The sequence below is a fragment of the Cherax quadricarinatus genome, chromosome 53 (genome assembly GCF_038502225.1).
Source record: "Cherax quadricarinatus isolate ZL_2023a chromosome 53, ASM3850222v1, whole genome shotgun sequence".
In the NCBI taxonomy this organism is placed as follows: domain Eukaryota; kingdom Metazoa; phylum Arthropoda; class Malacostraca; order Decapoda; family Parastacidae; genus Cherax; species Cherax quadricarinatus.
In genome coordinates, this window is record NC_091344.1 from 17,594,943 (window position 1) to 17,622,121 (window position 27,179).

Consider the following 27,179-nt stretch of genomic DNA (forward strand, 5'->3'; position numbering starts at 1 on the left):
AAAAAAGGTCCGGTAACACCTCCTACCCATCTTCCACCTCCTCATTTTACCCTCCCTGTCTCTGTCCCTAGTTCTTCCCCTCTCACTGGCTCAGTTACAAGTGCAGAGGTTCACCCTCCTCCTCGTAATGTACCTTCCTCCCCTGTTCCCTCCCAAGTTTCTTCCTCTTCTGCTACCTCCCAGGTTCCTGTCTCTTCTGTCCCCTGCCACGCTTCTCCAGTTCCCTCCACCCTTTCGCCCCCCCCTACCTTGGTACAGTCCAATACAGTTCCAATCTTTACTCATCCTCCCCCTACCATTCCCAATATTGTCTCCCATACAACATCTCTGAATTCTGAAACACTTGAAGCAATCTCTGAATATATTGCAGAGACCAAACCATCAATGGACACTGATCCACCTTCCGCTCTTTCTCTCTCCTCTGCTCCATCTGCGCAACTCCTTTCTTCACAGCGCACCGTTCCTTCGCTGCTTGAACATTTTCCACTGCCTCCGCATGTGGACTTTTCTAACCCTCCTAGTCCGTAGGAACCCTTACCTGCGGATTTCAAGTATCTTTATCATTGCCATTCATGGCCTTTTTACAGTGGAATATACGTGGCCTCAGGGGTAATCGGGGTGAGCTTCAGATGTTACTCTCCCAGTTTGCCCCTGTTGGTGTTTGCTTACAGGAACCAAAATTACACTCTGCTGTTATTTCTCACATCTCAGGCTATAATTTATTGTATTCTTCAGATCCTTTTCCTGATGGGACCTTTAATGAAAGTGCCCTTCTTCTCCGCACTGATATTCCGTACCATCAGCTATTTGTTCATACTTCGCTGCATTACACAGCAGCCCGTATCCACTTACATAGGTGGTATACGCTCTGTTCTTTATATCTCTCTCCTTCTCGGGCATTATCTATTCCGGATTTTGCCTTCCTTGTTTCGTCATTACCGCCACCAATTCTGTTACTTGGTGATTTTAATGCCCACCATTTCCTCTGGGGAGGGTCTCACTGTGATTCCCGTGGAATTCAGTTAGAGGCTTTTCTTGCCACCCACCCCCTCCATGTTTTAAATACAGGTACTCACACCCATTTTGATCCTCGGACTCATACTCTCTCTTGCATCGATCTCTCAGTTTGCTCTTCCTCCGCCGCATTAGACTTTACTTGGTCTGTTCTCCCGGACTTACATGACAGTGATCATTTCCCAATCATTCTTACTTCCCCTTCATATTCGCCACCTCTTCGCACCCCACGCTGGCAATTTAATCGGGCAAATTGGAACCTTTACTCACACCTGACTGTTTTTAAAGAGGTTCCTTCTTCGTCCTCCATCGATGAGCTTTTACACCTCTTCTCATCCTCCGTTTTCACCGCAGCTTCTCATTCTATACCCCAAACTTCGAGCAGGCATTCTCAGAAATGCGTGCCTTGGTGGTCTCCTGCTTGTGCTCGTGCAGTACGTTTGAAACGCGCTGCATGGGGCAGGTACCGGTACAATAGAACCACAGAGCGACTCCTTGATTTTAAACAGAAGCGTGCGATCGCTCGCCGTGTCATCCGTGACGCTAAACGCACTTGCTGGCGAGATTATGTCTCCACCATCACCTCTGCTTCCTCTATGAGTGCAGTCTGGAAAAAAGTACGAAAACTGAGTGGTAAATATTCTCCTGACCCGGCTCCTGTTCTGCGGGTTGCCGGTGTTGATATAGCAAACCCACTAGATGTTGCCAATGAAATTGGCAATCATCTGGTCCGTATTTCTCAGGGACTCCATCTATGCCCCTCATTTCTTTCCTCAAAGTCTGCCAGAGAGTTAGCACCCTTGGACTTTTCTTCTCTCAGAGAAGAACAGTATAATGTGCCTTTTACACTTCAAGAACTGGAGGCAACACTCTCAGCTTGTCGATCATCGGCAGCTGGGCCCGACGACATTCATATTCGTATGCTACAACATTTACATCAGTCAGCCCTTGCAGTCCTATTACGCCTTTACAATCTTATTTGGTCACAAGGAGTTCTTCCACAGCTGTGGAAATCCGCCATTGTTCTCCCTTTCCGCAAACCAGGCACTACGGGACATGAAACCTCCCACTATCGTCCCATTGCTCTTACCAGTGCAGTTTGCAAAGTAATGGAACGTCTAGTAAATAGACGTTTAGTGTGGTATTTAGAGACACACAACAGTCTCTCCACTCGTCAATATGGCTTTCGTAAGGGACGTTCTACCATAGACCCCTTACTGCGCTTGGATACGTATGTTCGTAATGCCTTTGCGAATAACCACTCAGTTATTGCCATATTTTTTGATCTTGAGAAGGCATATGACACAACTTGGAGGTATAATATTTTAGCCCAAGCCCACTCCTTAGGCCTTCGAGGCAATCTACCATCCTTCCTTAAGAACTTTTTAACTGACAGGCATTTCCGTGTTCGGGTTAATAATGTGCTCTCCCCGGACTTTATCCAAGCTGAAGGTGTCCCCCAGGGATGTGTTCTGAGCACAACACTTTTTCTCCTTGCTATTAATGATTTGGCCTCTAGTCTTCCATCAAATATTTGGTCATCACTCTATGTTGATGACTTCGCTATTGCCTGTGCAGGCGCTGACTGTCACCTCCTTACAGTTTCTCTCCAGCATGCAGTCGACCGTGTTTCCAATTGGGCCACCACACATGGGTTTAAATTTTCCAGCACTAAAACCCACCAAATCACTTTCACTAGACGCTCTGTCATCTCTGATCATCCTTTGTACCTCTATGGCTCACGTATCCCTGAACGTGATACAGTCAAGTTTCTGGGCCTCCTCTTTGATCGTAGGTTATCCTGGAAACCTCACATTACCTCTCTGAAGGCAACTTGTCACAGCCGGCTGAACCTTCTTAAAACCCTTGCTCATCTTTCGTGGGGAGCTGATCGTCGAACCCTCCTTCACCTACATTCCACCCTTATTTTATCGAAACTTGATTATGGTGACCAGATCTATTCAGCGGCATCTCCTGCTACTCTCTCTAGCCTTAACCCCATTCATCACCAAGGATTACGTTTATGCCTTGGTGCTTTTCGCTCTTCCCCTGTCGAAAGCCTCTATGCAGAAGCGAACGTTCCATCCTTATCCGATCGCCGTGATGCCCATTGCCTGCGCTACTATGTACGCTCTCATGATCTCCGCAATCCTTCCATTTATAGAATGGTCACTGATATTAGTAGACATTCTTTATTTGTTCGCCGCCCCTGCTTACTCCGTCCCTTCTCTCTTCGCCTTCATTCGCTCTTGTCTTCTCTTCAACTACCACCTTTCTATGTACATGTAGCATCACACTTTTCCCTACCCCCCTGGGAAGTTCCAGCTGTTCGAGTCTGTTCTTTCTCCCTCCCTTGCTCGAAAGCCCAACTGTCTACGGTCGCTTCCCGCTCTCTTTTTCTTGACCACTTTCACTCTCATTCTCATGCCATTGCTGTGTACACAGATGGCTCTAAGTCTTCTGACGGCGTAGGATTCGCAGCAGTGTTTCCGGACAGCGTCGTACAAGGGCATTTACTATCTTCAGCTAGTATTTTTACTGCTGAATTATATGCCATCCTTACAGCACTTATCCGTATAGCATCTATGCCTGTGTCATCATTTGTGGTTGTCTCAGACTCCCTTAGTGCTTTACAGGCTATACAAAAATTTGATACACCTCACCCCTTAGTCCTCCGTATCCAACTTTGGCTACGCCGCATCTTTACTAAGCATAAAGATATTGTTTTTTGTTGGGTCCCTGGTCATGTTGACGTACAGGGCAATGAACAGGCAGACACTGCTGCGCGGTCAGCAGTACATGACCTACCAGTTTCTTATAGAGGTATTCCATGTACGGACTATTTTGCTGTAATATCTTCCCACCTTCACACCCGTTGGCAACAACGTTGGTCTACTATGCTCGGCAACAAACTTCAGTCTATTAAACCGAGTATAGGTTACTGGCCGTCTTCTTATCACCAGTGTCGAGGTTGGGAGACTACTCTCTCCCGTCTTCGCATTGGCCATACTCGTCTTACTCATGGATATCTCATGGAGAGGCGTCTTGCTCCTCTCTGTGAGAATTGCCAAGCTCCATTATCAGTCAGCCACATTCTGTTGGACTGCCCACTTTATCAACGAGCACGCAGAATTTACCTCTGTCGTCGTCTTCGCCCCGCTGCTCTCTCTTTACCTTCCCTTCTCGCTGATGGACCCACCTTTCATCCGGACTCTCTCATTGACTTTTTGACAACGACTGACTTACTCCACAAATTTTGATACGTTCAGCCCTTTCTACTTGTATCTCTTGCTACCCTCTACCCCCGTACTATCCCCTGCCCCGCTGTTTTCTGTAACCTGCTGATCATCCCCCCTCCCTTCTGCCATCCAATTCCCTTGCTTCCTTCCCTACCCTGCAGCGCTGTATAGCCCTTGTGGCTTAGCGCTTCTTTTTGATTATAATAATAATAATGAGTGAGTATGGTTGCAGTCTTAGTGTCCAGCGCATGAGCCTTGTGTTGTGGTTCTTCATGGCTTGGAGATATACTAGAGGATTGTGATCACTGTAGACTGTGACCACCTGCGATGTCTGGCCCACATAAACATCGAAATGCTCCAAAGCCAGTACCAGCGCGAGGGCTCTTTTTCAATGGTAGAGTAAGCCCTCTGATGTGGCTGGAACTTGGCTGAAAAGTATGCTACAGGCTGCAACTCCTCATTCTCGTTTTGTAATAGTACTGCCCGAACCCCAGACTCACAAGCATCAACCTGTAATGAAAAAGGTTTGGAGAAGTCTGGAGACAAGAGAATGGGTGCAGTACACAATATTCATTTTGCTTTGTCAAAAGAAGTTTGACAAAAGAACTTTGTGACTGGTAAGAGAGGTAAGAGGGGCTACAATATCTGAGAAATTCTTACAGAACCTTCTGTAAAATCCTATCATGCCTAGGAAATGTTGAAGAGATTTCCTATCATGAGGAACTGGATAATCTTTAATAGCAAGAACCTTAGCAAGTTTAGGTGCAACTTTACCACTACCTACTTCATGGCCTAGAAAAGTGACAGTGGCCTGGCCAAAGGAAGATTTAGATAAATTACTGTTAAATGGGAACTCTTAAAGGTCTCAAAAAGAGCCTTAAGTCTAAGTAGGTGTTGATCCCAAATATCAGACACCACAATAATATCATCTAGGTATGCTGCCGTGCCTTCAAGTCCTTTAATAGCCTGATGGATAAGTTTCTGGAATGAAGAGGGGGAATTTTTCATTCCGAAGGGGGTAACTGTGTATTGATAATGACCTCCTGGAATTACGAAGGCAGAGATTTCCTTCGCCTTATCCGTCAAACGTACCTGATAGTAACCTTTAAGGAGATCTAACTTGAACACAAAAGTAGCCTTACCCACAAAGTCAATTACGTCATCCAGACGAGGAAAGCATCTGTAATTGTGACCTCATTCACCTTACGGTAGTCTGTACACATACGAAACCCTCCATCAGCCTTCTTCACAAGGATGCACGGTGAAGCCCATGGACTAGATGACTCCTCCACTAAACCATGCTTTAACAAAAATTTTACTTCCTGCTGAAGTAACCTTTGCTTTTCAGGATTAGCTCTGTAGGGGGAGAGTTTAATTGGTTTAGAGTTTCCCACATCTACATCATAACCTAAGGTACTTTTTTTGGCACATCCGAAAAAATATTAGGATATGACTGTAGAAGCTCAGTTAAATTTGTCGCTTGCGTTTCAGATAGTCCCTCCATTAAAGGGCTAGGATCCTTGAGGAGGACAGAATAAGTAGAATAAGTTCACAATTTTGCCATTATATTCCAAAGCTCATTTTTTTGATTACCACTTTATCGTCACCACAACCTATATTAGTCCCTTTTATATTATAATTTTATACTATAATTCTAACTTTAAAAAATTACCTTTATAGTACTATCTACTATCATATTCCCAAGCTCCACTATTTGATCATCACTTTATTTGTATTAGTCCCTTAGCTCATTATTTTACATTTGTTAAATAATCCAGGTGCTATTTTTTAGCTTAAGACTATTTACTTTGTTTTATACTTAATTCAAACTATAGATTCACTACAAATCTTATGATTACAAGCATTGATCCTGATACCAACCTCTTATTTAATGACTTAAATGAATCAAACAGTAACTGTAATTACTACACTGCAGAACAATCAAAGGCACTTCTCAGTGCCAACAACAACATAACTATATTTAACTACAATATCAGATCTTTAAGCAAGCATTACGATGACCTCATAGCATTACTAAATTCCTTACATGCCAATATGTCCATCATTACACTAACTGAAACCTGGCTAAAGCCTGATAGTACAGATGTCTATGCCATTCCTGGTTACACAGCCATACACAACTGTAGGCCAGATCAACAAGGGGGTGGCACAGCCATATACTACTCAGACCAACTAGAATGTATCACTAATACTTGCACAAGGGATGAACATGGGGAATATATAATAGCTAAATTCAAATCAAAGTACCTACAAAAACCTCTCACATTGATAAACATCTACAGAGTTCCACAGTCAAACATTAGCCAATTTAGTAAAAATCTAGGAAGTATGATAACTGATGCACGCATGAACAAAGATCACTTACTACTCTCAGGTGACTTCAATATAAATCTCCTGCAAGACCAGGACCCACACGTTACTGAATTCACAAACACAATGAGTAACTGTATGTTACTACCAACAGTAACAAAACCTACAAGAGTTACAGAGACTAGTGTTTCCTTACTTGACCACATCTGGACCAACACCATATCCCCTTTAAAATCAGGCATAATTACAGATAATACCACAGACCACTACCCTACTTTCCTCATAACAACTCTTGGTAAACTACCCCAAGACACTACTAAAGTCACCTTCAGACTTCATAATGAGGCAGCCATTAATAACTTCACAACAGCAATAGCAAACATTGATTGGCACACTGAGCTAGAAACCTATACAGATATTGACGAATGTATTAATAATTTTCTAAAAAAAAAACAATACCTCTATAACAAGCACTGCCCTAAAAAAACTAAACAGATGACAGCAAAGAGACTGAACAGTCCCTGGCTAACACCCAGCATTCTCAAATCCATAAATACAAAACACCAATATGAAAAACAGTACAGAATGGGTCACATAACCAGAGACCAAACAAAACGTTACTCGTCAATCCTAACCAGCCTGATAAGAAGGGCAAAAAAATTATATTATGAGAACAGATTATCCAACTTACGAGGTGATATAAAAAAGACCTGGAAAACCCTATCAGAAATTCTGGGAACAAAAAAGATATCACGAAATAGCGAAATAAAATTAGCAAAAACAGATGAACCCCAACTCCCACCAACAGAAACAGCAAACAGACTCAATGATTTCTTCTCCACTATAGGACAAAACCTTGCCAATAAAATCCCAAGCTCAGATACCCCACCAAATGACTACCTCACCGGCAACTACCCGAACACACTGTTCCTAGCTCCGACTAACCCATACGAAGTCTCCCTTATTATCAACGCACTAAAAAACAAGGCAGGAGATTTAAATACCTTACCACCCCTTATATACAAAAAAGTGTCACAAGTGCTATCACCAATCATTGCAACACTCTTTAACAAATCCATTGAATCCTCCACCTTCCCTACAGTACTCAAAATAGCAAGGGTCACCCCGATCCACAAAGGAGGAGACCAAACAGAGTTGAATAACTATAGGCCAATATCCAACTTACACCCTCTCTCAAAAATCTTCGAAAAATTAATTCATAAACGAATCTACTCCTACCTTATCTCCCAAAACATACTCAACCCCTGCCAATTTGGATTCAGGCCTAATAAAAATACTAATGATGCTATTATACACATGCTAGAACATATATACACTGCAATAGAGAAAAAAGAAGTCCCACTGGGGATCTTCATTGACTTACGTAAAGCTTTTGATACAGTTGACCATGACTTGCTCCACGTAAAATTGTCACACTATGGTATAAGAGGGCACTCCCTCAACTACCTCAAGTCTTACCTCAGCAACAGAAGCCAATATGTGTACGCAAATGGGGCAAACTCTTCTGCACAACCAATTACAGTTGGTGTCCCACAGGGAAGTGTCCTTGGCCCTCTTCTCTTTCTCCTATACATAAATGACCTTCCAAATGCTTCGCAATTACTCAAACCCACACTATTTGCAGATGACACTACATACGTCTTCTCTCACCCGAGCCCAGTCACGCTAGCCAATACTGTAAATACCGAATTACAGAAAATATCTACCTGGATGAGGACTAACAAACTTACACTAAACATTGACAAAACCTACTTCATTCAGTTTGGTAACAGAGCTACAGATGTCCCTCTTAACATAATGATAAATGGATCACCTATCACAAAACTAACAGAGGGAAAATTCTTAGGAATCCACCTTGATAATAGACTCAAATTTCATACACATATACATCAAATTTCTAAGAAAATTTCCAAGACTGTAGGCATACTATCGAAGATACGGTACTATGTTCCACAGTCAGCCCTCCTGGCCCTATATCACTCTCTTATTTACCCCTATCTCACCTATGGAATTTGTGCATGGGGCTCAACAACAATTAACCATCTCAGACCACTAATTACCCAACAAAAGGCTGCAGTTAGAATGATAACAAATTCTCACTACAGGCAGCACACTCCACCAATATTCAATACACTAAACCTACTCACCATACAAAACATCCATACTTATTACTGCACCTATTACATACATAGAACACTTAACTCTGATATTAACCCTCCCCTCAAACATCTCCTTGCCAACCTCAACAGAACACATGACCATAACACAAGGCACAGATCACTCTTTGATGTTCCTCGTGTCCATCTCACACTATGCAAAAACTCAATGCACATAAAAGGCCCTAAAATCTGGAATTCATTACCTGTAAATATAAAAGAAACACAACCTGTTTATAAATTCAAGTCTCTTCTCAAAGATTACTTACTCACCCAAAACCAAATAAATACTGAATAACTGAACATTATAAATTGTATATCTTAAATGTTTCTCACAATTATATCACATAAATGTTAAATCTAAAACCCAATCTAACTATTATTTTTTAAATACACTACCTAACAGAATCACTACCTAACTGAATGCAACCATATGACCTGTCTTTGTAATACTCACTTGTGCTTTATAGTTATCTGTTTACATTAATGTTTTATCACTGATTTCATCATTGCTTAGTAGCAGCGCTGTATAGTCCTTGTGGCTTAGCGCTTCTTTTTGATTATAATAATAATAATAATCATTGCTTAGTTAATCTTAAGTTAATTTTAAGCCAGCCCGTAATGCTATGCATAGTATAAGTGGCTTTGGCATACTGCTCTTATCTGTATTTTTTTTGTACCTCTGTATGTGTGCACAAATTGGAAATAAATAAATAAATAAATAAAAAGAGATAGAGTGCAAAGAATCAGAGTCGTCCTCAGAGGTAGAGGACAGAGTCATTACTGGGACTTTATCTGGTGTATGGAAATATTTTAATTGATTAATGTGGTAAGTTTTAGTTTTTGAGGTCTTATCAATGGGAGCTACCACATAATTTACATCAGATAATCTACTTACAATCTGCATAGGTCCCGTAAATCTAGCTTTCAAGGTGTGGCCAGGTATAGGTTCCTGCACCAACACCTTGTGTCCTGGATGGAAGGAGCGGAATTGTGCACTTCTGTCATACCTCTGTTTCATCTTACTTTGAGCTGTCTTTAGGTTAGCCTTGGCTAACTGACGTGCCACCTGCAACCTTGAAGACGGGTTGTAGAGTGTTGAGCTAACGTCTTCTCCCATCCATCCTTCTTTGAGCACCCGAAGAGGACCTCGTACATTGTGCCCAAAGATCAGCTCAAACGAACTATACCCTGTAGACTCTTGCACCGTCTCTCGTACTGAGAACAGCAACAAAGGTAGTGATTCATCCCAGTCTGTAGGAAAGTACATGCAAAAAGTTCTCTTCATGGTTTTTAACGTCTGATGGAATCTTTCCAAGGCGCCTTGGGACTGAGGATGATAGGCAGTGGATAAGTTGTGGATTATCCCTAGCCTAGTTAATTATTATTATTATCACACTGGCCGATTCCCACCAAGGCAGGGTGGGCCAAGAAAGAAAAACTTTCACCATCATTCACTCCATCACTGTCTTGCCAGAAGGGTGCTTTACACTACAGTTTTTAAACTGCAACATTAACACCCCTCCTTCAGAGTGCAGGCACTGTACTTCCCATCTCCAGGACTCAAGTCCGGCCTGCCGGATTCCCTGAACCCCTTCATAAATGTTACTTTGCTCACACTCCAACAGCACGTCAAGTATTAAAAACCATTTGTCTCCATTCACTCCTATCAAACACGCTCACGCATGCCTGCTGGAAGTCCAAGCCCCTCGCACACAAAACCTCCTTTACCCCCTCCCTCCAACCTTTCCTAGGCCGACCCCTACCCCGCCTTCCTTCCACTACAGACTGATACACTCTTGAAGTTATTCTGTTTCGCTCCATTCTCTCCACATGTCCGAACCACCTCAACAACCCTTCCTCAGCCCTCTGGACAACAGTTTTGGTAATCCCGCACCTCCTCCTAACTTCCAAACTACGAATTCTCTGCATTATATTCACACCACACATTGCTCTCAGACATGACATCTCCACTGCTTCCAGCCTTCTCCTCGCTGCAACATTCATCACCCATGCTTCACACCCATATAAGAGCGTTGGTAAAACTATACTCTCATACATTCCCCTCTTTGCCTCCAAGGACAAAGTTCTTTGTCTCCACAGACTCCTAAGTGCACCACTCACCCTTTTCCCCTCATCAATTCTATGATTCACCTCATCTTTCATAGACCCATCCGCTGACACGTCCACTCCCAAATATCTGAATACATTCACCTCCTCCATACTCTCTCCCTAAAATCTGATATCCAATCTTTCATCACCTAATCTTTTTGTTATCCTCATAACCTTACTCTTTCCTGTATTCACTTTCAATTTTCTTCTTTTGCACACCCTACCAAATTCATCCACCAATCTCTGCAACTTCTCTTCAGAATCTCCCAAGAGCACAGTGTCATCAGCAAAGAGCAACTGTGACAACTCCCACTTTATGTGTGATTCTTTATCTTTTAACTCCACGCCTCTTGCCAAGACCCTCGCATTTACTTCTCTTACAACCCCATCTATAAATATATTAAACAACCACGGTGACATCACACATCCTTGTCTAAGGCCTACTTTTACTGGGAAATAATTTCCCTCTTTCCTACATACTCTAACTTGAGCCTCACTATCCTCGTAAAAACTCTTCACTGCTTTCAGTAATCTACCTCCTACACCATACACCTGCAACATCTGCCACATTGCCCCCCTATCCACCCTGTCATACGCCTTTTCCAAATCCATAAATGCCACAAAGACCTCTTTAGCCTTATCTAAATACTGTTCACTTATATGTTTCACTGTAAACACCTGGTCCACACACCCTCTACCTTTCCTAAAGCCTCCTTGTTCATCTGCTATCCTATTCTCCGTCTTACTCTTAATTCTTTCAATAATAACTCTACCATACGCTTTACCAGGTATACTTAACAGACTTATCCCCCTATAATTTTTGCACTCTCTTTTATCCCCTTTGCCTTTATACAAAGGAACTATGCATGCTCTCTGCCAATCCCTAGGTACCTTACCCTCTTCCATACATTTATTAAATAATTGCACCAACCACTCCAAAACTATATCCCCACCTGCTTTTAACATTTCTATCTTTATCCCATCAATCCCGGCTGCCTTACCCCCTTTCATTTTACCTACTGCCTCACGAACTTCCCCCACACTCACAACTGACTCTTCCTCACGCCTCAAGCCTAGTTAATACTTCCCTAAATGCTTTGGCAGTAAAGTTAGTACCTTGATCACTTTGAATAGTTTTAGGAATGCCAAAACAAGAAATGAATTTGGTTAAAGCTTTGAGAATAGCTTTAGTATTAATACTACGCATGGGAATTGCTCAGGATATTTGGTTACTTTATCCATAATTGTAAATAAATATTGATTTCCAGACTTTGACCTAGGTAGTGGACCTACACAATCTATAATTAAATCTGCAAAAGGTTCTCCATCAGCAGGTATAGGTTGGAGAGGTGCAGGTTTAATGGAATGTCCAGGTTTCCCTACTTGCTGACATTCTCGGCAACACCTAATATGATTCTTCACATCTTTCTTTAGTTTTGGCCAATAAAATTCTTTTGTGATTCTATACAAGGTTTTTGTAATTCCTAAGTGACCTCCTAATGAAGTATTATGAGCTATATTTAATATTTGAGGTCTATACTTTGTTGGAACCACTAACCTGTTAAACAATTGCCGGCCCTCTATCTCCTTACCAGTCTCAGTGCAGATCAAATAATCGTTTTTGACTTCATACTTGACCGGATGATCCAAAGAGGATTTACCCATGGCTGCCTGAAAAGTGAATTTTGAAGAAGGGTCCTTTCGTTATTCCTCCCAGAAGGACAGTCCCTTGGGCATGGAAACAGAGACATCTGGCAATCCTGCAACCTGGGAATAGGAAGGCTTGATCGGGGCCTGTTCACTTGATTTACGAGGCTCCGGCTGGTGTGCCTCATAAAACAACGTGGCTATTCCAAGATCGGAGTCGTCCAAGGATAGGTCAACATTCTCTCCAGACAACCCTTGGGATGTTGCCCGAGTTATGGCCAACACCGGAGAAGAATTACTCATTATAGGTTCAGGACACGCACTAACAGTAGTAATGTTATTACCCAGTAATAACATGGCATCTTTCATGGGGAATCCTTTTGAGACACCTACAGTCAAGTACCCAGTGTAATATTTGCACTGTACATAAATTTTATGCAAAGGGACAGAATATATAGCTCCTCTAAATGCTTCCAATAAAACAGAGGAATTCAAGGAAGTGTTCTCTGAAAGGGGTAATATTCCTTCTCTTACAAGTGAGCAATATGCTCCAGTATCTCTAAAGGTCTTTACTTCAGTTGTTTCTGAGTTTTCCTGAAGGGAAATAAGACTCTTGCAATAATAAGGGGCCATACCTTTTTCTACTTCTCTAGGGGACATGTTACTAGGGATATTAGAGATTTTCCCAATGGGTTGGGGTTTATGGGGGCAGTTGGGACGGATGTGACCTACTTTATTACACAGGAAGCAGACGACAGGCTTGCCCTTTACTCCCTGCTGACGTTGCAAATGGTGTCGTTCTGGCTGGTGTCACTCTGGATACTGTTGTCGAGATGCACCATGAGTAGTTTGCCTCTCCGCAGGTGGACCATAAGTTGAGAAGCGTGGCTCACCAGGTGACTTAGTTGGCTGACGTAGACGTTCTCCCTCCGGCTGGCACTTCATTCTCCAAGGTTGACGATCTCTGCTCATGCCAGGCTGTTGAAAAGAGAGACGGGACCGCTCGGACAAGGAGCGGTTAGTTTCGAAGGTATCAGCCAACCTGGCTGCCTCCAATGCAGTGGTTAAGTCACGATCCTGCAGAAAGACTCGAACCTCTGGTCCCACAGACTCCAGCAGGTTATCAGTCAGAATAAGCTGTACCAGCTCCTCAAAGGTAGAGACACCACTTGCTTTATACCAGCTGGTAAAAGCTTTGGTTTGCCGTCTCACAAAGTCCACTAGGGATTGACCAAGCTGCCGCCTCCTTAGTTTAAAAAGCTTACGGTATTTGGCTGGGATACATGTATATGCTCCCAACACTGTGGTCTTCACTACTTGATAATCAGAAAATTCAGCGTCATTTAATACTGACGTAAATTCCTGTGCCTTACCAAACAATGCTGTATGAACCAACGATGCCCAATGCTGTTCCGGCCACCTCAAGGCTCGAGCCTGATTATCGAAGCTTTCGAAAAATTGTTCTGGTTTGGCCTCATTGAAGCGGGGAACAAACTGTACTGCTTTTTGTAAACTAAAATCATTTACAGAATGCAAAAACTGCCTCCTTTCTCTTTCCCTATCAAATTCTTCCCTTGCGAATGCTCTCTGTTCCTTAGTTTGCTCAAGATTGATTTTTGCCAGCTCAATTGCCAACGATGCTGATTCACCTTGAGACAACCCAGCTGCACTATACTGACCATTTTGCTGCGTAGGTGTATCATCTTCCTCCTGCGAGAACATAGTAGTTTTTGCTCTAGCTCCCGTAGAGGGAGGAGTCTGATGTGCCATCTCTTCTTCTATAAGTTTGTCAGCAATCAGTGAACGCAGTTGCGCAGCTGTGAGAGTGCGTTTGTATTTAATGCCAATGGAACGAGCAATTTGCCAACAACGCTGTAGGGACAATTTAGGTAGGTTATGCAAAGTATATGCCGACACCAGACGTCTGACTCGTCTAGGTGGCATAAGTTATTTGCTGTGCACAGTACGATTGCAGAATACCCCAACGTAACATGTTAAATTGCAGAACACGCTTAGCTATGCACAGTACGATTGCAGAATACGCATACAAGCAAAGCTGACTGCAAAATTCTCCACACCGAACAGGCTAGTAACAACTGACACGCAAAATTTGTAAAGCAATGCCAGACAGCTACACTGTTCTAGAAGATTGACCGTAGCGAAGCAAGCACACCGAACAAGCTAGTAGCGAGCTGTTGAACGATCACACAATAGCAAGGCTGACCATAACAGTAACTGACACGCAAAATTTGTAAAGCGTAGGCAAAGCGAATGCAATGCCAGACAGCAAGCTGCATAATGTTCCTGCTATGAGCTTCACCCTAAGCTCAACCGTTTCTCTAAGTCCAGCTCCAGCTCTCGGACAGGCTACCCATATTACAACCCAGGATTCCAAATGGCCTGTTATCCCGGGTGTAATGGGAGCAAAATAAACACAGCAGAAAAAGTTTAGACTTGTATTATCCTTCACCAATTTAGAACAGCAATATGTACACTATGTACAGTGATAAGTATAGTGCACTCCACGGTAAGCAAGGCAGAAATAGAAGCCACAAGATACCAGACCGTGCTTCAACCAGCTCTAGAATGGGAATGACAAGGGCAGACAGGAGAGTGGTACCCACATAACCTCTGCGATTGCCAAAACCATCTTCTTATTGGCTAGAACCTGGTCACTAGTTGAACGACGGGGCCCCATCATCAACTCTTAGCAACCTGGTTCGCTGGTTGGGGGAGATAGCCTGTAAATGAGGGTGTGTACATGCGCCGAATAAAGGTTACGTACTCTTTGCATGCCACAAACAGAATACTCCATTCGACTGAATGTACAGCAATGCATGCAACCATATGACCTGTCTTTGTGATACTCATTTGTGCTTTATTGTTATCTGTTTACAATAATGTTTTATCACTGATTACATCATTGCTTAGTTAATCTTAAGTTAATTTTAAGCCAGCCCGTAATTCTATGCATACAAGCGGCTTTGGCATGCTGCTCTTACCTGTATTTTTTTGTACCTCTGTATGTATGCTCAAATTATTAAATAAATAAATAAATAAATTAAATAAATAAATAAATAAATAAACCCCGGAAAAAGACTTGATACCTCCAGCGCTACTGGAGGGGGACTTCCCTTCTATCCAATAGGTTCAACACACACTCCTCCTCCCATCCCATCAATCATCACCAGATCTTCATTAAAGGTAAGTGTCAATTATATTCTATTGTTATTAATCCATTGTTATTGTTGTTATTGTAATTATTCTATTGCATTAAACTTAATATTTCATGTGGTAAAAGTTTTTTTTTTTCATACTTTTGGGTGTCTTGCACGGATTAATTTGATTTCCATTATTTCTTATGGGGAAAATTGATTCGCTTTCCGATATTTTTGGTTTACGATGAGCTCTCAGGAACGGATTAATATCGGGAACCGGGGGTCCACTGTACGGTGGACCCCCGCCTTACGAACGCATCTCATTACGTTAAATCCGCCATATGAAGCATTTGAACGCAAAAATTTTGCCTCGTCTCATGATAAAAAACTTGCCTTACGTGATTCGTCCGGGACGTGTCCCACGTGTGGCCTCAGCGCCAGTGTTTACAAGCCAGCCAGTGCAGTAGCATCTATGCATGCATTCGGTACATTTCACAGTATCCCAGTGTTTTTAGTGCTTGTAACTGCAAAATAAGTCACCATGAACCCCAAAAAAGCTTTTAGTGCCATCCCTGTGGTAAAAAGGGCGAGAATTAGTATGGAATTGAAAAAAGAGATTAAGGAAATGTGTGCAAAGTGGGTTGAACTGCAAACCTTTATGGATGAAAATCACCCTGACACAGCTACTGCAAGCCGTGTTGGCAACCTGTACAATGACAATGTTATGGCCCATTTTAGGAAAGTCTTAAAGGAACGGGAGGTACAGAGCTCTATGGACAGATTTGTTGTGCGACAGAGGTCCAGTGACTCTGAAGCTGGTCCAAGTCCATTAGGACTTGCTACCTCAAGTCCTAATGGAAGGGGATTCCCCTTCTAAACAATAACTTCCACACACTCCCCTCCTCCCATCCCATCAATCATCACCAAATCTTCAATAAAGGTAAGTGTCATGTATTCTATTCTTAGTAGAGTAGTAATTGTGCATATCTTCTTCAGTTTGTGTGTATTAAAATTAATATTTCATGTGGTAAAATTTTTTTTTTTCATACTTTGGGGTGTCAGGAACGGATTAATTTGATTTCCATTATTTCTTATGGGGAAAATTAATTCGGCTTACGATGAGCTCTCAGGAATGGATTAATATCGTAAGGCGGGGGATCCACTGTACTATGTAATGTGTTTCTTTGGACCCATGGTTGCTTATTTTGCAGTTGTACTCGATTAGTAACCACAAAAAATAATGGATTATAGCAAAATGTTTGGATGAATGAGCAGAACCTTCCTCACTCACCCAGAGACAAAGCCAAACTGACTCGCAAGCGGTCCCAGCCAGCGGATGGATGCCTCCCAAATGGTCGATGACCGAATTAACGGCTGATAACCGGGCGCCGAAAAACCGGCCGATAACCGAGTTAGCCGATAACTGAACCGGCCGATAACCGGGGGTCCACTGTAGTTCTGGTATTTATGTATTAGTTTCTCTTCTCCCTTAATGTAGTATGTACGTATTTTAAATAATAATAGTATAGTGGTACCCAGAGTTTCGAATTTATTTTTTCCAGAATGCTGTTCGAGTGCCAATACCGAACAAATTTGTTCTCATAAGGAATAATGTAAATTAGATTAATCCATTTCAGACCCTCAAAAATACACTTACAAATGCACTTACACAAATACACTCACATAAATGTTCAAGTTGGGAGCAGTTCGAAACTCGGGGTATCACTGTATATGTATACATATTTTCTTTTCCATGGGGAGGTGGAAAAGAATCTTTCCTCCATAAGCCATGCATACCATAAAAGGCAACTAAAATGCCATGAGCAAGGGGCTAGTAACCCTCTTCTGTATGAATTACTATATTTAAAAAGAAGAAAACTTGTAGTTTTCTTCTTTCATGGGTCACATTAATGGCCTTAGTGGGAGACACTGGTATGTTAAAAAAAAAAATCTGCAATTTTGGTCATTAAGGTTAGATTAGGAAAGATTAAATGAGCCCTATATCTGTAGTCCATATAAATATACTGTATGCCATCAGAATTTCTCATCCTAATTGGGCAATTACTGTAGTGTTATATATTCTTAAATCTTTGTTAACATTAAAATATGGAAACCTAGAATCATGTTTATTAAGAATGAGAGCAGAATTTTAAAGAATAGGCAGAACTTTTAAACCAGAAACTTGTTTAACAAACATATTTTGTCCTTTTAGATGGTGACACCTCCACTCCAACTGACTTTGGATGAAGCCATACTAAAGGAAAATCAAGGACCTTCTAGTGTTGCAACTTACAAGAATTCTGAAGTCAATACAGAGGCCCCAGTATTTAATGATGCTTTCATAAGTCCCAGTATAAGGAGTGCTGAAAAAATATATATGGAGAATGATTCCACCCTGCCTACAGATTTAACTTATTCTACCTCAGAACTCACTGCTGAAGAAATTACTGGTATCACAGGGGAATTAGAAGTATCTAATAACTACAGTAATGACAGTTATATTAAGACTGCAAACCCTAATGAAAATTCAGTGGACTTTACTAATCACTTTGGTATTATTGAATTAATAAAACTTTCGAATAATTTAACAAGTAAAAATATTGGAATTACAGAAGAAGATCCTGCAGATACAATAAGTAAATACAAGACAGTAAATAAAATTTATAAATCTGGTGGTGTTAATAGAACAAGAGTAAGTATCAATACTGATATAAGTCTTGAAGAAAATGAAACACAAGACATGCACTACAATACGGATATATTCACAACAAATATTCCATCTTCAGCAGAGATTACTGATAATACGGAACCAACAACATGGTCTCAGAAAGATGTACATCAGTTTAGCGCACACATTTTCACAAAGAATGAAAAAGATGATTGGCTAGCGACTCCTTCAAAATCATCTGGTGATGGCTCTGATGTTTTATCTAGTGGTGAGGAATATGATTTGTCAGTGACAGTTTCATCATTATCTGGCGATAGTATTGATATACTCCCTAACACCGAAGAATATGATGGGTCATTGACGACCCTGACATCATCTGGAGATAGCACTGACATGAACACCGAAGAATATAATTGGTCAGTGACTCAGCCTCCAAGATCTTCAGATAGTAACATTGACATTGTTTCAGACAGAGAGTTGTATGACTTTTCAGTAGCTCATTCTTCAACACCTTTTGACACAGATCTAAGAAACAGTACAGACTCAGAAGAGCAAAACTTTTTACTTGAGGCATCTCCAGTTACAGAGATAGTATTGGATGCTACAAGTAATCCTTTAGATGATCTTGGGAACTTTGACCATAAAATTATGACAACTAGAGAGGGACTAAAAGTGGATGCACACATAGTGTTTGACCCAAGTCAGATAGCTAAAGCAACAAATTATGAAGGGTCATCATACTCTACAGCTACACGAAGTGCAACTGTTACTACTTGGGTTGACCCTGATAATAGACACTTACATAGCCAGCAACATAACTTGACACAGCCTACAGACTTAGGTAGTCCTCAAAAGTCTGAAATAATAAGAAAGTTTTTGGAAAATATCCATGATACAGGACCTAACAGTGGCGTTGGTGTGACAGATTCAACTGAACAAGATCCTGAAATGAGGTCAACAGAACAGTATCAGAAAGCAAATAATTTGGTGAATAACGATACATTTGCCTCAGATGTAGAGTTACGGGTGGAAATAAATGCTGAATATACAACAGCGTCTCCAGATTACATAGACAGTAGATATTCGGGAAAGGAAAGCAAGCAGACTCCAGAAATGACCAGTAAGGGTGAGGCATTTGATGGTACCAGTAATACTCTTTCAGTAGGAATTCCTATCCTTACTTATAATGTGACTGATTTTGGAAATGGCACTCAGATTCTAACAAAGGATAGTAAAAACAAGACAGAAGAGTCATTAATATATGAGATGCCATTAACAGATGCAACTAGGGATGGCATTCAGTTGAATCCTTCAGTTGTAATTGCATTATCAGTTTGTTGCAGTATTGTTGTAATGCTTGGAATTGTATCAACTTTACTTTGGGTATTTCGCCGACACAGAAATAGGAGTAAAGTGTATTTAAGCCATGAGATGGCAAAGCCAAGGGCTTTTTTCACAAAGCCAATGAATCCAGCACTACTACCTAATGAAAACCTCCCCAACACTATGTGTACAGTGGAGTTCCAGAGACCTAGGGCTCCTATTCTGTTAAGCGACGATCAAAAAGCTATCTACTTCATTGAAAAGCCATTTGTTGATCAGTCTCCTAGAGATGAAAATACAGCGGTTAACAGTGATAATAATGATTTTGTTGATATACCTCTCAATTATATTAAAACTGAAACACGAACTAAGAATAAATGTGAAAAAGATCCACCTAAGTACGATTTAAAATATAAGTGTGAAAATGATAATGATTCGGGTATTAAGATGTGGTCATCAACGGGCTCTCTCTATACAGCATCATCGCAACATACCCATTGTGCTGTGCCACCACCACCATACTCACCATTGATGGGTGAAGATACTTTTTGTCTCTCGGTTCATTCTCTTACATCAATATCAAAGAAAACAGAAGCTTTAAATGTGTAAATATCAAGAATAGATATGGTATCTTAATTTTTTGTTGAATCTCATAATGAAGTACCGTACATTAATTTCTCTCTGTTTAAAATTCTCCCAGTTTCACAATTACATTTGATTTAAGTTTGAAAGTCTCTGCAACGTGTAAATTTACAAATAGCAAAAATCCTTTATTTCCAGTTTAGAAAATTCCCCCCCCCCCCCAATTATTTGGAGTATGTATCCCTAAAAACGGCAATTTTATTAAGAAAATTATTAAATATTTTTTCTAAATATATATGAAGGACGATAAATTAGACACATGTGCAACTCTTGGGTATCTTTATTGAGGAAACGTTTCGCCACACAGTGGCTTCATCAGTCCATACAAAGGAGAATCTTGAAGAACAGGAGGAGAATGAGGTAATCAGTCCCTCAACCTTGAGTCGATGTGGTCAGTCCATCAATCTTGAATAGAATACGGCATACGTGCTGAGGAGCTTATAAACCGTTGGCAGGAGAGGTGCAGCAGTCGTAGGTCGTGTAACATTTGTTCAATGTTGAAGTAGGTCGTGCCCAAGAATTAGGCAAGCGAAGAATTCCCAAGTATTAAGATCCCAAGAAGTTGCAGTGTCTGACAGGTTTGTAGATGAATGGTTCAGAGAACTGACATGTTGATAAATTAGACACATGTGCAACTCTTGGGTATATTTATTGAGGAAACGTTTCGCCCCACAGTGGCTTCATCAGTCCATACAAAGGAGAATCTTGAAGAACAGGAGGAGAATGAGGTAATCAGTCCCTCAACCTTGAGTCGATGTGGTCAGTCCATCAATCTTGAATAGAATACGGCATACGTGCTGAGGAGCTTATAAACCGTTGGCAGGAGAGGTGCAGCAGTCGTAGGTCATGTAACATTTGTTCAATGTTGAAGTAGGTCGTGCCCAAGAATTAGGCAAGCGAAGAATTCCTGTTCAAGATTCTCCTTTGTATGGACTGATGAAGCCACTGTGTGGCGAAACGTTTCCTCAATAAAGATACCCAAGAGTTGCACATGTGTCTAATTTATCAACATGTCGGTTCTCTGAACCATTCATCTACAAATATGAAGGATGGATATTCACAGACTTTGAGCTTTGAATAATAATCTGAGATTCTGAATTTTCTTAATGATTGTAAAAATTACTAATTTCAGTTGGAAAAATCCAGTACCATACAGTACTGTATCTTTAATTTGAATTTGTTTTCCAACTAAGAGAATTTTCATTCTTCTATTACATAGAATTTCTGTAATTTGGGTACCCCTTTCCCCAATCACTTCTTTGAATAAGAGAGAAATCATTGTAAGAAGGCACACAAAGTATATAATATTCATTGTAACTAGGTATGGTACTTACAGTGTTAAGAATGCTGTATTACATGATACTCAAATCGTCAGTCTTAAGTTCAATATATTTGAGCAGAAATCATACTGTTATTATCTTTGGAAAGTTTAAAATTAAATAAGGCTTGTACACAATGCGGCAAATGATTGCAAGAGTATTGTTGTTATGAAAGTGCTATACAATGAAGTCTTGTAAGTACGTACTATATAATTGAAAGGTAACTTACCACTAAAGGCAGAGCTACACAGTTTACACCTTACAATCACTTTATTGTTAAAATTAATTTTCAGGTTATACGTAGTTTGTTACAATGTGAAAACATATACGATAAATTGATTTAAGTTTTAGGAGTGTAAAAGTGATTAATAACACTAATGTGTGACTATATATTTGTCATTAATGTTCATTACACTACAGCTATGTAGTTTTTTTATATACAGTACTTTGTATATGCATATGTATGTATTTGTATATCTAATGTATGTAAAGTACGTTAATGCTGAAAGCAATAACTTGTTCACTTAATTTTAAGCTTTTCAGTTTGAGATAGTTTTTATGAAATATTTAATAATTGGATATTTAAGCAGAGCATTATTTTTATATATAATAACGTTCATTTTCTTGGCTTTTCTCCAGTCCATAATGGATTAATTCCTATGTACAGTATGTTAGTTATAGAGTCAGTATAAATCTGTAATTTTATCTTTTAAATTGTCGCTACTAAAGAAATTTATATACATATTATAGTGTGTGTCTGCTAAAATTTTAATGCATGCTGAAACTTGTTGCAGAGTTGTTGGCATTGATACATGTTGCCAATACTTACATCCTGAGGAGTGGTTGTTGTATTGGAGAGGAAGTGCTGAATTTGTAGGGTTGCACTTCCCTGATGAGTAGTTCATATTAGTTATATTTCAGTCTTTCATTATTCAACTGCATTAATTTTCTTATGAGGTCTCCAATGCCACATTCTTGATGTGTCCAGTAAACTTGCAGATGCTATTTTCTGTGTTAGGTGATGCAGATATATAAATGTATATTTAACCACAAATAAGTAAATTTATAAAAAGGGCTGTGATACCTTTGACAGTGAGGTGGTTAAAAACACCTGGAAACAGTGAGATCTGCATGATATTACCAGTGATGTGAGAATGAGTTACACATTTATGAAGTGCTAAACCCATAGCAGTTATGTGCCCCAAATGTGTAAGAATATGGACGGTGATCAGCTACTTTATTTACACTTTCCAGTAGGTTATTTTATGATGTGATCTCATTTGGTGCCAGATAATTTATTATAGTGTGTGTGTTCTATGTTAATATCAGTATAATACTTGAATGCAGATTTAGGGTGACAGCTGAAATACTTTAAAAATTCATTATGTAGGAAAGTGCAAATGTAATTATAATGGGGAGTTTCAACACTGATTCTGCTTAGTGAAATAGTACAAGAATCTACTTTCATTAATGCGACAGATCATCTTAACTTTGCATAACAGCGAATAGTGTAAAGTTGCCACTAAAGAGAGGTGCTTAATACTGTTTTAATTAAAAGTTCACCTGATGCAGAATAGGTTGAGAGTTACACAATGATGAGTTAGTGAATCATTTCTCTGATTACAGACCTTCCTTGAATGGTGACAACCAGTTGGTTCATCTGTCCACTGTAGTATCTACGTTAGTGGAAAATATGCATGGCATGCAATACAGAGCCCTGTGTTGAAGTATAACCATCCCTATTATGGGCCATAAAACTTGAAATTCCTAATATGTCTGTGAATGTTTCCAATATATTCTGCCATCTGTTGAATGTTTTGAGTAGTGTATAAAAAATTTACTCATGCTGCAAGCTTTCCAAAATACCTTGGTTTGATCTACACACAGATGGATGTTTATTGATGATGGTGCTTAAAGAGTGAAAAAGCAAATGTCAGGTTATAAATTTCTTGGACCAGCACAACCGGCATAACCCAAACCAGCATGGCTTTAGAGCAGGATAATCATGCCTGTTAAAGCTGCTGAACCACCATGACAGAATTATGGTGGTGTTGGAAAACGACCAAAATGCGTATGTGATCTGCACAGATTTTGCAAAGACGTTTGACAAATGATAGCGCACAAAATTATGGGGAAGGTAGCAGTGGTGGGCACAGTTCTGCTAACCGCTAATTAGTGGAACTAACTTTTTGTTTAGCGGATTAGCGTTTCCGCTAACTTCGAAAAACCGTTAGCGGACCAGTTAGCTTCTGCTAAATAGAGTTCCGCTAAATTTGAGTCTGCTAAAAAAAAATTCCTATGTTGGTAGTTAGAAGGCAGTACCTTTTCAACGGCACACGTGTTTGTTCCTGTCTGTTATGGGCATTTCTCCAACAGTCAGTCAGGCACACTATTGGCTTACTACGTGTAAGTGTGACTTGTCGCTGCAGCAGCAGTAGCATCTGAGCAGCATTGTTATAGTCTTACAGTGTCAGTGATCACCGGGGCGCATTGTCACTTATTGTTATGAACAAGGGAGACATTTCTGTTCCACCTGAGGGGTTGTTGAGGAGTCTGCAGCAGCTGCTGGCACTAGTGTCCGTCAGCCTGTGGTAGACACAGAGATTGTGGCCTGTTCATCTGCAATATGCTACCGCTGCGTGTAGTGGAATCCCACACCTTTGTCAGCCTGATCAAGACGCTGAACCCCAGCAAGATGTCAATGTCCCACCCAACCCTGGGCAGGATTTTGGTCAGCCGTAAACAGCTGGAGGAATATCTTATAAGGCATTTATGAGTTATAAGCGCTTATTAAACTACTATAGCTTTTTTGAAATTTTCTTAATTTTTGTGGATATTGCAAGTTATGACAGTTTAGAAATCCAGAACCTTTCCCAGTGTTGTAAAGTAACGAAGTAAAAGTACCTGGGTACTGCACTTAAGTAACTTTTCTTGGTGTTTATTTTTCAAAAATTACTGATGTAACGTCAGTTAGTAGTGAAGTAAAAGTAATAACAGACTTTAGTACTTAAGTAAAAGTAGTGAGTAATTTCAGTACTTTTTAAAAAGTAAATACCGAGAAAAGTTACTCAAGTAGCTTTATTTCGTTACTTTACAATGCTGGTACTTATGCTTGAGTACAGTATTAAAGATGAGTACTATTTGCAACACTGTCCTTATGACCTTGGCATTCTAGATCTTATTAGGAAGCTCTCCAGGTCTGTTCTAAAAGTCTTAAAAGTAAAAGACCAAAAAACTAAACTTAATCTGAATTCATGTGAAAAAGTTAGCGTTAGTTTCCGCTAATTTTTTCTGTCATTTAGCGGTTTAGCGTTATTGGAGCTAATTTTTTTAGTTAATGGATTAGAGGTTAGTTAAGCTAACTTTTTGGTTAGCTGTGCCCACCACTGGAAGGAAGGTAGGCAGATGGATTTTCGAGTTCCTATCACACAGAACAGAAAAAGTAGTAGTAAAAAGAGCAATTCCAGCATCAGTGAGGTAAAAAGCTCAGTTTCCCAAGGCACTGTCCTGGCACCTCTGCTGTTTCTCATCCTCATAGCAGATATAGATAAAAACACCCATCACAATTTTGTATCATTTACAGATGACACTAAAATAAGCATGACAGTCACTACAGTAGAAGACACTGAAAAATTACACGAAGACATAAGCAGGGTTTTCCAGTGGGCAATGGAGAACAACATGATATTCAGTGGTGATAAGTTCCAGCTGCTTAGGTAGGGAAAGAATGAAGAATTAAAAAGGCTCACTGTATACAAAACTCAAGAGGATCACCAAATAGAATGAAAGGAATACGTAAAAGACTTAAGACTAATTATGTCAGCTGACTCTTCTTTCAAGGAACATAAGACAAAGATCATGACAGTCAAGAGGATGATGGGATGGGTATTGAAAACTTTCAAAACAAGGGAAGTAATGCCAATGGTGACACTCTTCAAATTGCTAGTGCTCCCTCATTTGGAATATTGCTCAGTACTGACGGCCCCTTTCAGAGCAGGAGAAATATCAGAGCTGTAACAAATACAGAGATTGTTTACGGCACACACACAACCAGTAAAGCACTTAAATTACTGGGAACACCTTAAAGTCTTGAACGTGTACTCACTGGAGTGGAGGAGAGAGAGATACATGATAATATATACTGTACCTTTAAAGTACTCTAGGGCCTGGTCTCAAATCTGCACACTGCCATAACAACATACTGAAGTGAGAGAGATGGGAGGAAATGCAAAATAAACCCATTAAGGAGTAGGGGTGCAGTGGGCACAATAAGGGAACAATGTATCAACATTCATGGCCCCAGACTTTTTGTATGGTTGTATTCTCTTTTTTTTTTTTTTTTTTTTTTTTTTTTTTTTTTTTTTTTTTTGTCTCATTTGATAGACTGGAAGATATATTACAGAAATAGATATAATTTTGATTGGTTTCACACCAGAAAGTACCTTAAAATTGAGCTCAAAGTACTGGAATTGTTCGATTTTTGCCAATGTTCAAGAGTAAATAAATGACGTCACTGTCCAATACATGTCCAACTGGCCAGTCTAATATGCAGCACAAATGAGTTGACATTATACAATTATTACAATACTGCAGAAGTCTGCATAACAGTAAATCTTCTGTTTTTTGTATGAATAAAAATTTAAAATGGAAAGCTACCATAATATAAGAGGGGCCTGGAGACGTGACTAATGAACAGAGAAAATGTCCAATACGTGCCCAACTGGCCGGTCTAATGTGCAATTATTACAATACTGCAGTGGTCTGCATAACAGTAAATCTTCAGTTTTTTGTTTTAATAAAAATTCAAAATGGAAAGCAAGCATAATATGACTAAAGCAAGCATAATGTGACTGATGAACAGAGAAAATGTTATTTTAGTGCTAGGAATGTCTGCATTGTTTATTCTGGACCCTATTTTGAAATTGGCATCTCTTGAAATTTGTGTGAAATTGGCCAAATTACCGATTTTTGACCACTATTGGGTAGTTGAAATAGATAAATGGGCGGTTTCTTGTACTCAATTGACAGATAGAAGGAATACCAAAAATAGGGCGTAAAGTGGTGGAAATCGCCGATGCATAATTATCGCCATTGGATTAAGTGTATTCTAACCTAACTACTCTGTACAGTGGACCCTCAGCTAACGATGGCATCACCTAACGTTAAATCCAGCATACGATACATTTTAACGCAAAAATTTTGCCTCGGCTAATGCTAAAATACTCGCCCTACACGATTCGTTCGAGACGTGTCCACGTGTGGCCTGAGCGCGCCTCAGCTGTCCTGTGGGTGCCAGTGTTTACAAGCCAGCCAGTGCGGTCGCATCCATGCATACAATCGGAACATTTCATATTGTCACAGTGTTTTTAGTGATTGTACCTGCAAAATAAGTCTTCTTGGGCCCCAAGAAAGCTTCTAGTGCCAACCCTGCAGAAAAAAGGGTGAGAATTACTATGGATGTGAAGAAAGAGATTAAGGAAATGTGTGCAAAGTGGCTTGAAGTGCAAACCTTTATGGATGAAAATCACCCTCACACAGCTATTGCAAGC

General features: G+C 40.3%; 1 protein-coding gene across 1 annotated transcript in view; it reads left to right on the top strand.

Annotated features, from left to right (window-relative positions):
• LOC128692187 (uncharacterized) overlaps positions 1-25,943 on the top strand; it is a 63,138-nt gene extending 37,195 nt beyond the window's left edge. The window contains exon 2 of the mRNA XM_070096366.1: positions 17,891-25,943. Coding sequence (XP_069952467.1) covers positions 17,891-20,278 — 2,388 coding nt within the window. The 3' untranslated portion in view covers positions 20,279-25,943. The remainder of the gene's footprint in view (positions 1-17,890) is intronic.
• Positions 25,944-27,179: the final 1,236 nt, after the last annotated feature.